This window comes from Podarcis raffonei, chromosome 10, assembly GCF_027172205.1.
Source record: "Podarcis raffonei isolate rPodRaf1 chromosome 10, rPodRaf1.pri, whole genome shotgun sequence".
Lineage (NCBI taxonomy): Eukaryota > Metazoa > Chordata > Lepidosauria > Squamata > Lacertidae > Podarcis > Podarcis raffonei.
The window spans coordinates 65,831,371-65,844,892 of record NC_070611.1 but is presented as its reverse complement, the minus strand read 5'-3'; the positions used below and the strand labels follow the sequence as shown (position 1 = coordinate 65,844,892).

The following is a 13,522-nucleotide window of genomic DNA, read 5'->3' as shown; positions in this document are numbered from 1 at the left end:
GGGAGTGAATGTCAACCATTCCTCTAACGCTATAGAAAGTAGGAGGGTGCCTTTGGGGACAGCTGAAGCCTGCTCTCTGCCTCTGGTGACTCCAGATTTACAAAACCAAGCCTAGTCCTATCTGCACCTCTTTGTCTGCTTCGTCCTACCCTCTGTTTGGTTTCTTGACAGCCGTGGGGCTGGGGAACTCGTGTGGACTTGCAGGCGGGGCTGGACTACTCATTTTTCCTGGCCACTGGCCATCCTGACAGATATGATAGTCCAGGCTTCCTCCAACTCAGCCCTCCAGATGTTTTGGGACTACAATTCCCATCATCCTTGACCACTGGTCCTGCTAGCTAGGGATCATAGGAGTTGTAGGCCAAAAACATCTGGAGGGCCGGGGTTGAGGAAGCCTGTTATAGTCCAACAACATCTGCAGGCCCACAGGTTGTCCACCCCTTGACTGAGTGTGGTGGCAATGTTTTGAGCCAGCCTTTATGCAGCAAACTATGTAAAGGGCTTGAAGATATGTAGCATGCCATCACTGTTTAAATGCGTTTGGGTGATACGGCCTGGTCCATGCTGCGAATTTGCGGACCTAATTCAAGGAGGGAACTTATGTGGTACAGATCCCAGGGGGAATTTGGAAACAGTAGGAAGAGGTTGACTCGCAAAGCACGTGGCGTGGCCATATAGGTCTTCTCAGCTGTTAATGACTAAGCTTTCCTAATCACATCTACTCCGCTAGAAAAGAAATAATATGTAGCATTCCCTGTAACTGCATATGTTGCGATAGATTTGGAGTATGCTGATGTTTATTGGTCTTAGGGTTGTATGACGGTCAGCAAGGTAATATCTGCAAATTCTGACATTTACTGACAAATCTGTAGAGCCTTGAATGATATCATTTTCACCATATGCAGGTGAAGGAGATTCATCAGACCACAGATGCAAATGTGTATGTGTGTTTTAAGAGGCTCATGACACAAAAAGTCATACGCTGTCTTAAGACATACCAGTAAATGTCATTAATCATCAAATATCAGACATTTACCATAACATAAAAACCATCAGGAGGTGCATATTGGTTCCAATTTGTGTAGGAGTCCACACCTTCTCACTGCTTAGTGTAATGTGGAATTCATTGTAAAGGGAAACACAACAATATAGTCACAGGAATATTTGTGCACTTAATAAAAATAATTCTGGGCCCCCCAGCTGAATTATACAACGTAGATAAATTATGCAAATCAAATTAAGCTTATTTGCATACATGTTCTTATTTGACGTAATTTATTCAGCATCTGCCAGTCACGAGATGAGGCCAGGAGCTGTGCAGAACACTCTGACTTCTGTAAATCACTCTCTGCTTCGGAAATGTCATCAGGCATCACTTCTTGTTAAATGTAGCCCAAGATTTCCTTCCCAGTTTCCCAAAAATACTCTCCCCTGGAAAATAGATCCTGATTTTCTACTGTTTTCTTTGGGGTGAGAAATATATATATATATATATATATATATATATATATATATATATATATGGAGTTCTGCATACCTTACTTAAACTTATGAGGTGGCAAAGGACGCGGTTTTTTTGTTTTTGTTTTTTAAAAAAAGCTTTTCCCTTGCTTTTAAAACTTTCATTTTGTAGTTTTACGTTGTGAACCGCCCTGTGAGCGTCGAATGAAAGGCAGCTTGAGGATTTAATTAATTAATAAATTGTAATTAAAAATCAATATGGGGGGAGAAATCTCAACTACCTTTATAAGTTTAAGTAAGATAAGCTGCAAGTAACCCTACACACACACACACACACACACACACACACACACACAAACACAATGTTCAAGAAATATCTTCCACTCCCATGATCTTCCTATGAGTTTTTGTTTCTTTCCCCATGAGTTTTTGTTTCTTTCAGCGCAGCTCTGGATCTCTGCATTTTCAAGCCCATCTCCACAGTCAAAAGAGGCTGGAAACTTGACTGCTGAGATTTAACAGAATTTTGCTTTTCTTTACCCATTACAAAATTCTGGACATCTGCCCAATGCACACAGACCTGCTTATGTAGAGTCCAACCAGATACTCATTTGACTCAATACTGTCCCATCCTCAAGGAACCTAGGAAGATGTGGCCTTGCCATAGTTCTCCATGGATATGGGACTGTCATCGTGTGGCTGCCATACAACAGATGTCAATACCAAGGGAATCACAGTTTATGCATTTTCATTGCAATTCTTACATGTATCCCAAAGGCATTAGTACATCGCCTTGGGGAAAATTCCTGAAAGTACCGAAACAATATTCTAAAAACTAGCAGGACCCATGTAGATGTCTGTGTTTTCAAGTTATCCTCAGTCCTAGAATGGGAACCTTCCTTCTCTCCCATTCCCTGGCATCAGGAGCCGTGTTATATTCTGAATTTTCAGTTTTCTGTACACTTTGTGAGCTTCTGTGTATCTAGAATTTTGAGCACGCTTGTTCTCTTTGAGGTTTGCTGTTATTTCACTGTCAGAATAGATTTTTGAGGTGCAGGGCGAGCATTTTCAAGCACGAATGGGCAGGTGACAAATGTTGAGGGCATAAGAAAAGCCTGGCTGCTGGACCGGGTCAAAAGCCCATTCATTCCAGCATCTTGTTCTCATGGCGGCCAACCTGATTCTGTTTATCTAATCTATTTAACAGAATTAAATAGCAGGGCACCAAGGGGGAGAGGAAACACTCCTTCCATGTAGTCACTTTTCTTAATTGATCTTCAGTGCCAGAAGATTACGTCACAGTGCCAGTGCTACCATTAGACAGAGTGAGGAAGCCAGCCATTCCTCTCAAGCCCTTAGGCCATTCCCCACTGTTGGAAGGCAGAACTGTGTGTGCTATATGACCTGCCCTGAACTCCCATAGATGCCCTTGGGTGTTTTAGAGGCAGAGGAGGGTTTAGTGCAGCTCAACTGGTTCCGCCGCACTGGGCACCAAGCCGAGGTTGGCACTGCAGGGCATGGTAATTATGACATAGTGCATGCACAGAACAGAAGGCAAGAGGTGGGGGAGTGTCGGAGCTTCCGTATGACCGAGCTGAAATAGCTCTCCTCGTCATCGTATCTTCAGAATCCATGAACCTCTGCTCCAATGTTGATTAACGACCTAAGCCTTTAATGAGGCTTCAGGCACGCTCCCTCATTACGCAGAGTATCCAAACAGCAGCAAAAGGAGTGAGACATGTGCGCTACATTGCTACGTTTATTTCTAACTACGCAGGACAGAAAAGAAAGGCATCTGCTCTCTGTGAGAGTCAGTGAACAACTGTACAAGGAAACAGGAAACCAGTAACATCAACATCCGTCTCCCATGAGACTTCCAACAGTCTGGAATGTAAACAGAGTCTAGTGACTCCAAAAACTGCACAGTGGCATAACAGAAATCTAACAGGGAGCACTGAATTTTGGCCTTGAACAGGACGCTGCTAAAATTTGAAAGGCCAGTGTCCATTCCTGGTAGAGGACACTGTCCTGTCCATAGGAATAAGGTACAACTGGCAAGTTGGTTCACTCAATACTGAGCAAGATGGACCAGTATTTTCTGAGTCAGAGTAAGCCAGCTTCCCATGTATTTGTATAACTGTCCACAGGGTGCTGGAACATCATCCCTGGAACAAAGTAACTCTAGAAAACCTGGTCTGAGTTCAAGGCACATTTTCAAACAAAGAAAGAGACGAATGGGACAGCAGAGAAAATAATAAGAAACCCAGTTGCAGGGATGGCAAGGGCAAGGCACAAACTGGGACTATGAACTTGTGACTCATAGCAGCAGGGATGGTCCTTATGGGCCAGACAGTATGCCAAGGCCTTAACCCGAAATAAAACAGGCAGGTTAGTTAATGCTCAAGTTACATTTGAACAGTTGGCAGAAATGAGCAGTTAACAAGCTCAGGAGAAATCATAATAGGGACACAACTTCCCAGGGAAGGAATTTGACCTCCAGGCAGACAGGGCAGTAAGATCTCCAGTGGCAGGCTGGAATGATAACTGCCATTATTTGTACAGTCTCCCAGAAATATCCTCTGGACTTGATAAAGGAAAATGTTGATGTTCGAAGTCTTCAGTAATAATTTAATCAAGAGGTTTCTGTGTTTGGGGTGAGTTTGGGATTTTGCAAGATATAGATATGAGATATAGCAGAGCCATCAGGAATACCTAAAGAACTGGGCTGGTGTGCCTCTTGGCTGGGGGCAAGGAATGAGTGGAAGGTAGAGAATGTAAGAATGTAAGAAGATCCCTCATGGATCCCCAGCCATTGATAGTCTCCATGACTTTGTTTAATCTCCGTGTAAAGCTATCCAGGTTGGTGGCCACAACTATGTATTGGCAGGAGCAAATTCCATAATTTAACTACATGCTGTGTAAAGAAATACTTCCTTTTGTTTGTCCTCAATGTCCCAAAATTCAGGAGCAAAAGAAGGACAATGAATGAGGAAGCACTACGGACTTGCACCCTTCAACTTGTCTGGTCCTTCTGTGTGGCATGAAATACAGATGTTATACTCAAATTATGGGTCGTAGTTATGTCCCAACGCAGCCTTCTTCAAAGTTCTAGGTGTTTTGCCAGTCCTTTGAGGGATGAGGCTTCTGAACATTATTTGTGATGACCATAAGAGATTCTAAGATTTTCAGATATGCTCCCAGCCTTAGAAGATTGGGAACTATATATCGAGCTACTCTCTGCTCTTCAGAGGAAACAGCTGAGATTAAGAGAGGTTGAATGATCTTTTCCTGTGACCAGGAAAAAAATACACGTGCAGCCAAAATAAATTTGGTAGAAAAACCTTTTTTATATATAGAGTTACAGCTCAAGCCGTATTATAGCCCCAGCTACCGACCGCAGGAAAGCAAATTAAGCATTTAATTTTTTCATGTTAATAGGACTAATTGGATTAACTATGCAAGCTGGAAATGGATGAGTGCAGGTATCTGGGCAATTAGTTCAATATTAATTGTAGCCAATAGAGAGTCAAGTGTTTTCAATCCTGCACGAGTTATTTCGCAAGGCAAACAGCACCCTGGGTTTATACACTTGTCTGGCAGAGGTTAAGCTCATGTTGTTTCAGTCATGAAAGAGTCCCTGACCACTGTGAGCCATCAGCAAATGATGGGATTTGGCTGTGTGTGTTGATTCGTCCCTAGATTGCAATTGCACAATGAGCCACAAACTGATGAAGTGTAGCAGTGCAGTGCATTGGCCAGATGAGGGTTATTACTCTGGGTCCTCCTCTCTGCACAGCCCAGATCAAATTCTTGATTGAACACACAGATAGATAGAGGGAGCATACTGGGTTATGTATGAAAGCCTAGAAGCCGTACAGACTTTTGTGGCTTAGGAGCAAAGACAGCACAACTAGTAGCAAGCACAATGTTGCATCTGTTGAAAACTGGTGTGTGTAACAAAGAGGTGCACAAATTGGGAGAGACATGCAGCACACACTTCGGGGATGGAACCGAAGGCTGTGCAAGTCGCACGCTTTTCATGTTTTGAGATTGCTGGGGGAGCCTTTGTGCTAAACTCCATCTGTGCATCTTGTTAGGCTGATTGGAGCATGGAGCCCAGCCATGTCATCGTGCTCCCAAACATTTTAAAATTTCCTCCGGAAGAAGGGCACCCTTCCAATGCAGGTTTAGGCAACTAGCTAAGATGCTTAGTGTTGCTGTTGCTGCTGTTAATATTACTTGGGATGGGACATGATGAGGGTGGATGGCCAGCTATTTTTGTTTATTAATTTGATCCAAAAATGCTTTCTTTGAAGGGTGGAGAGTAAATTAACTCATCCATTGTTATGTGCTTGTTTATTTTGAACCTACCTCTCAGGCAGAATCAATTAGGGCTCCTGGGGAAATTACTGTTTTGCCTGATGGGGCTTGTCCTGTGAGTTTTGGCAAGGTTCAGCCATGTTTTTTAATGTCTGTATGAAGCCATATGGAAAGGTCTGCCAGAGATTTAGGGTAGAGTATGTGGGTTGAGCTCAGCTCTGTTTTCCCCATTTCAGAGGAACCACAGGAGTAATAAAAAGATCTGTACAGGTGCCTAGAAATGGTGATAGTCTGGATGAAGGCGAATAAACTGAAGCTCAAACCCAACAAGAGGGAGATATTTATTATGGGGACTCAACTGATCTGGAAAGTTACAGTTCTGTGCAAGATGGGATGGGAGTTGCACATCTCTTGGAGGTGCAAGATTTAAGGTATTTTCTGATCTTGCAGAGATCTTAGAATCTCATATTGTAGTCATGGCAAAGCGTTTACACTGGTCCACCAGCTGTGATCATTGCTAGGCAATGAAAACTTGGCCTGTGTGATTTATGCTTTGGTAACTTTTATATTGGGATGCGGGTGGCGCTGTGGGTAAAACCTCAGCTCCTAGGACTTGCCGATCGCATGGTCGGCGGTTCGAATCCCCGTGGCGGGGTGCGCTCCCGTCACTCGGTCCCAGTGCCTGCCAACCTAGCAGTTCGAAAGCACCCCCGGGTGCAAGTAGATAAATAGGGACCGCTTACTAGCGGGTAGGTAAACGGCGTTCCGTGTGCTGCTCTGGTGCTGGTTCGCCGGGGCAGCTTTGTCACGCTGGCCACGTGACCCGGAAGTGTCTGCGGACAGCGCTGGCTCCCAGCCTATAGAGTGAGATGAGCGCACAACCCTAGAGTCTGTCAAGACTGGCCCGTACGGGCAGGGGTACCTTTACCTTTACCTTTTATATAAAAGGTACAGGGATCTAGCATTGCTTTTGAAGACTGTCCAGAAATTTGGAAGTGTGGCAGCCTACTTCGCTGATGGGAACCCACTCTATTGAAATTAAAATAAACTGGCTCCAGAGTTGGTTGTTGCTACAATTCAGACTAATTATTTTAAATGCTAACTGTTCAAGCCATAAATCGCCCTTCCCCCCCACTCCCTTCAGAAGCTAGTGAGATGCTTCAGACTCCATTGAGCTTAGTAGGATTATTCTGAATAAAGAGGTAACAGAATTCTGTGGCTCAGTTCAGACGTTACACTAAACTGTAGTTTAGCATTATGAGAACAAGCCACAGCAAACATAGATTCCCCCTTCACCTCAGACATCGCCACCAGGAGGAATCTGGAAGCTTTTGCTTCCGGTTAAGGTTAACCACAGCTTGTTCTCTGAACCTGATGAACTCTGCTTAATCTTAACTACAGTTTGTTTGAAGCGACTTGATTGCAAAATGCAGGTTATGAAGCTTACTTGTTTTAACACACCTTAGTTAGCATTAACCGTAGTTTTAGATTTGGATGAAGCACTGTGTCGTAGTTGGAATCAAAAGCTTTCAGACTGTTGCTCACAGTTGTGAAGAAGTTAGAGATGGCAGTGAGGAGCAGATAAGCCCCAGGCTCGCTGCAGCTTGTTTTTGTCATACTAAACTACGGTGTAGCATAACGTTATAACACATTTGTGTGTATTCCAAGCATCATGAACTTGGGGAAAGTTTTTTTTGGGGGACACCGTGGTCCTCCTTCAGATTTTGGTGAACCAATGAGGGGAGACTCTAAAGACCAAAGCAGCTTATTTGGTGGGTCAAGTGATTGGTGAGGCTTCCATAAATACTACACAGATTTGATCAGTGAAGGTTGGTGACCTTCTGAACAACCAAAATACATTGTGGGGTGGTGTTTTTTTTTTTAAAAAAATGTTTTTATAAACATGCTTGAACTTGTGGAAAGGATCACATGAAACCCACTACAGCTTTCTAAGAGACCAAAGGAAGCATGTTGTGAAGCAAAAGTAATTCCCCCCACACACAAAATTATTAGGAATGCTTCAGAAATTCAGTCATTGCCAATCCCAGTATAAACTGAAACAATCTACAGCCTCCTGTAATTATGTCTTGATCAGAATTTAGTTATCTGCCGACTTTCAAACTTTCTGAATGTTCTGACAGAGATCTCAGCTGAAAAAAATCTAGAGAACTACATTTAAAATGTGTATGTTGAGATAAAATGTGTTTAAATATAGTATTTAAATGTGCATTTTGTACATTTTAAAATGTGCAGATTAATGCAAAAAAGGAGAGAGGAGCGAATAGATATTTGGGGTGAAACATGCAGAAGTGATACAGACAAGAAACAGGCCACTTTTTGCACCCCTAACCATTATTTTGCCAAATGAATATTTCTCAGCAAGCGCCCAGGGAACAGTGTATGGAAAGCGAGGATGAAATAGTGTGGAGGAGCCTTATCAGTTTGCAGCTACTGAAATTTGCTTGCAGTACTGATGAATAATGGCAAATCTGAGTTAAGATACCATTTCAATTGAGATGACAAGTGTAATAGATGCGTCTCTAAATCTGCGCAGTGACAAGTTCTTGTGCTTCTTTCTGATCCCGTCTGCAAGGAGGAAATTGCTTTGAGAAAACCTTTCTCCAGTCAAACACTGATCTATTCTGGACAGCTGGCAGGCAGTCTCACAGAAAAATAGTGAAAGTTCACTCACTTTAGGATTTACTAGCAATCTGTGACATTCCAAAAGTAGAGTTGATTAATCTGGATCAATAATCCCGGCTACTAAAAGAGACCCCTGATAGAAAGATATATATGTCACATGTTTTTAGCATCTTTAGGTATGTATTTGCATCTTGGGCCTGCCCTGTTCGGAGGACTTGTGTCAGGTTATAATGCTTAAGAAAGCTAAGTAAATAAATAAATGCAATATTCATGAGGCATAAAAGAGGGGAAAGGTGCGCAATATGAAAATAATAGCAGAACAAGACAAGTTGCAACATGATCACAGTGCTGGTTGCGGACAAATTAAGAGTAATGATGCTCCAGGGGGAAAGCTTGAGTGAATAAAAAGGTCTGTGACTCACGAGGAAAGATTGTAGGTACCTGGTGCATTTTGAGAGGGACTTCCAAAGAACTGCTATCAGCAGTTGGCGAAGAGTAGGGGTGGGGAAAGGGACGCGGGTGGCGCTGTGGGTTAAACCACAGAGCCTAGGGCTTGCCAATCAGAAGGTTGGGGGTTCGAATCCCCGCAACGGGGTGAGCTCCCGTTGCTCGGTCCCTGCTCCTGCCAACCTAGCAGTTCGAAAGCACGTCAAAAGTGCAAGTAGATAAATAGGTACCACTCCGGCAGGAAGGTAAACGGCGTTTCCATGCACTGCTCTGGTTTGCCAGAAGCAGCTTAGTCATGCTGGCCGCATGAACCGGAAGCTGTACGCCGGCTCCCTCGGCCAATAAAGCGAGATGAGCGCCGCAACCCCAGAGTCGGCCACGACTGGACCTAATTGTCAGGGGTCCCTTTACCTTTAGGGGTGAGGAAACTGAGGGCCAAAATGCAGGTTTCTCTGACCAGCCCTCACGACTCTATCTCAGGCTACACCCCACTCTAACAACTCCCTGTGAGGGATTGCGTCCCTCAGACTGAAAATGTTTCCCTGCCCCAATGTGGAGGTATCTGGTTGGCCACTGTGAGAACAGGATACTGGAATGAATGGACCACTGGCCTGATCTAGTGGGCTCTTCCTACTTTCTTGCCCCCATATCTCTATATTTTCTTCCCAGGTATTTTTGTTTTCATTCTGAAAACTGGATGCTTTGCTCAATGAAAGGGCACAGAATTCAAGCTTTCCCCAACCTGGTGCCCACCAGATGTTTTGGGCTATAACTCCCATTATCCCTTGCCATGAAAATGCTGATGGGACTTGTAGTCCAAACATCTGGAGGACATCAGATTGGGGGAAACTGGTCTATTTTGTGCAACACAACACTGACGAAACTTGATGCTTTGGAAGAAAGCATGAGGTGATGTAGACATTCTGGTGCCTAATGTGTGTGAGTAGGAAGATATTTGTTAATTCTTGCAGTTTGCATGTTGAAGCATGAGATTTGATTAGCCATATCTTAATGTGCATGACGGTAAATGTTATTAATAGGCGGAAAGCTGCCAGGCTGCCCTCTTTATCTTCAGTGACCGCTTGGCGTTATGGCTATTTACGCAGTATTATTATTATTATTATTATTATTATTATTATTATTATTATTATTATTTAGATTTAGATTTATGCCCTACCCTAGTTTGCAGGCTCAAGGTTTTAAAAAGCACTCTACCCTTGGCATTTGCCATCATCCTTAAGATGCATTTTTTAAAGTCTCATCTAACTCGGGTCTTCTTACCATGTTAGAAGAAAGCAAAAATAGAGGATTGAGTGATTGATTTTTTACTACATAATAAAATAAAATAAAATAAAGGAAAGCACATAAATTACATGCGTCAACAGAAGTTCAGTAGGGAAGTTTGCAAAATATATTTTCACTGTATTTGCATATTCTTAAAAACTGGGAGTAATCTAAGATTGAACCAAATAACACACACACACACACACACACACACACACACACACACACTGTGTGAATTTGGGGGAATCCTTTCATTTTTGAAGGTGGGGAGGAACATATTAACAACAATTTGATGTCAGCAGCATGGTTACCTCGCGAGCACCAAACTCCATTTTAATTGTGTATCTGGAACTTGCCGATGTGCCATTGAATCCGGCCTGCAAAATAGTAACAGTCTCTAGTCATCCTCAGTTGTTACTGAGTAGAAAATGTGATTGATGCATAAACTGTACCTTATGATTCGCTATCGTTTTGCACGTTGCTAAAGCTTTTCTGGCCTTCTGTAGGCCAGCTCGGCATATACTAAGAAAGCCAGTGGGGAGGGCAGAATTACAAGCCATACAAGACATGTTGTTACTGCCAAAAGCAGTAAGATTCAGTTAGATGTACCTGTGTCATGGCTCCACCCCTGTACCATATCATTGGCTGCCACTGGCAGAAGGCAGGGGCTGGGGTAACAGCACAGGTAAGACTAAACATAGGAAGAACATGCGGAATTTACTTATACCTAGTCAGGACACTGGCCCAGCTGGCTCAGTATTCCCTACTCTGACTGGCAGGGGCTTTCTGAGGTTTTAGGCAGGAATCTTTCCTAGCCCTACCTGAAGATGCTGAGGTTTGAACCTGAGATATGTTCCACCAGATGTTATGAAGAGCTCAGAGGGATCGCAGGCTAGTGCTGTCATCTTAAGTATTGCATGTGCCCCAGTATTGCGTGTAATTTTGCCATGGAGCGAAATTCCTAGGCAAAAGAAAAAATCAGCTGGAGTAACTATTTCCTCAACAAATTACTTCCTCCTTAATTCTTTCTTTCCTCCTTTAAAGTTGTGTCCCACATGTTGGTTCTCATTCATAGGAAAATTATAACATGGGCAGGAGCTGCCAGAGCAGATCTCAGGCTACAGCTGCCCCCTGTCAGGAAGATGTGCCCCACGCTGGTTCCTGGAGCTAGGCATACCTACCTTCAGTCTGGCTTGCATGTTGCAGAATACCGTGTGGAAGAGCTCATGATAGGTCACCTCTGCATGCACTGGCCACCAGCAATGTCCATTGTTACCATGATCATTCTCAACATGATGGTGGCAACCTGCACTCATAGCTGTCAACTTACATATTTGAAAATAAGGGACCAGCAGCCAAAATAAGGGATTTTAGTCAACCAGCTCCCAAGCCAAAGGCAGAAAGCCCAGCCAGCCCAGCAGCCAAATGAAGCCCAACCGGCAAAGGGGGTGCAGCAAGGAAAACCACTGTCACCTCTCTGCTGGGAAGTGCTGAGCAAAGGCGAGTCCCCAGGCAACGTGGCCAATTTGATCGGCACAAGGCATGCAAGCTCCACCCCCCCCAGTCGTTCTTAGACTCCTTATTGGGTGAGCAACGCAGCCAAGCAACACAGTTGGAGCCTCCCTCCTCCCTGGCCGGCAGGGAGGGAGGGAGAGAAGCTGCTTCCTTTGAAACCCAGGAAATTTAAGGGACATCATCAATAAGGGACAGCAGCGGGAAACGGCGCTGGGATAAGGGAGTTTCCCGCCAAATAAGGGACGGTTGACAGCTATGCCTGCACTGTGAGCCACAGCACTTGTTACAGCCACAGAGTGAGGCAACATTTACATGGACCGCATTTCAAGTGTCTTCCACATGGATGCTGGAACATGTATCCCAGCTCTCAGATGTTCCCTGATCAGTATGTGGATAGTGGCTTTTTGTCAGAAGTTGTAACCAGTCAATTTGCTGCTCTCCAATGTTGTTTCCTTTCCAGTAAATCATGTAATTGTCTCCACACATGCGCCCCCTCTGCCCCCTATACATCCACATGCTGCTGTTGTCTTCCTCCATGTACCCATCACTTCCTTCCTTGAATAAAGGGAATACTAATCCCCACGCTCTTGATAAGACTTGGGATAGAGATATTATTTACTCCTCCTGCCTGTTGGGAAACCGGGGCATGGGGCTGCGGATGAGATGAGCAGAAATGTGGTCAGAGTTCGTTTTTCTTGAGCGGCCTTTGGTGGGTGATTGCACCCTACCGTCAATGGTACAAAGGCTGTTGCTCAGAACCATTGCTCTAATGAAACCATACAGAATTGTACTTGTTTCTGTAGAGGAACGACCAGAGGGGCCAAGCCCACGTAAGAGACTGCAGTGCCTAGCTGCTTCATAAGTGCCAAAGAGCAGAGAGCAGGAGCAACCCTCAAGAACTGGGAAGGGGAAAGCCTGGGAAGATGGGGAAATAGTGGAAAATTTGCTTGGATAACTTGGGAGTTGCTGCATCAAAGCCTTTACCTTGTGTAACGACTTTGCTGCAGCTGAGAGAATGAAGATGGGTAACCCTTATTTATCTGCTTAAATGAGTACTGTTTTAAAGATAGATGATTTTGAGACTGATGGTAAATTTGGACCTCTTTAATTTTAGTGCACAGCCTCAATATGGAGTCTAGCCGAGGTACTGTAGACCATTTACCATTTTACTACTACACCTATTTGTCTAGAATTATGTATAGAAAGTTGTTAATTTGTTTGAATATTTTTAATTGTCCCCCCAAAATGTTTCCTGGATTATACCTGCAGAAACCTGTCATGTGTCTAAACGGTTAAAATATCACCAGCCGATCGGCTGTATCAGAAAAATACATAATCTCTTAGTACATAATTTTAATATTCAAATTTGATGATAGTACTAAGCTATGCCATTTATTCCTACATGAATATTGTCCTCCCTGGTGCTGAGGACTTTAATGTTTGCCATAAAATGCTGTGTATGATATTAAAATGCATTGATAGAATTTAATCGGACAATGTCATAGTAGCTTTGAGTTCAAGCAAACATTGCCTCCTCTGTGATCCAGTGTGGGCACAATACTGCAAACCATAGTTTACAAATGGAGAGCCAATCTCAGCAATGCATACACCTCTCCCACTTTCCAGGAAAAAAATCCACTCCTCCCTTCCATTTCCTTGTTTTACCTTAACCACTGCTTAGTGCCATGGTATGGGAGCCCCTCTTTTGACCAGAATTGGAAACCATGGTTTGAAATAGTTTTGCAAACCCTGGTCAAAAAGACACGTGGTTAAGCTTGGCCATGGTTGGTTGGTTGGTTGGTTGGTTATTGATTGATTGATTGATTGATTGATTGATTGATTGATAGTAGTG

General features: G+C 43.7%; 1 protein-coding gene across 25 annotated transcripts in view; it reads left to right on the top strand.

The window, feature by feature from the left end:
* The window catches only part of CELF2 (CUGBP Elav-like family member 2), a 547,441-nt gene that overhangs the window by 467,131 nt on the left and 66,788 nt on the right, over positions 1-13,522 (top strand). For 15 of the 25 annotated variants that reach the window (XM_053405505.1, XM_053405501.1, XM_053405499.1 and 12 more), the window contains one exon: positions 12,785-12,814. The exons of the other annotated variants lie outside the window; for them this stretch is intronic. In XM_053405505.1, coding sequence (XP_053261480.1) covers positions 12,785-12,814 — 30 coding nt within the window. The remainder of the gene's footprint in view (positions 1-12,784; positions 12,815-13,522) is intronic. 25 annotated transcript variants of the gene reach the window in all.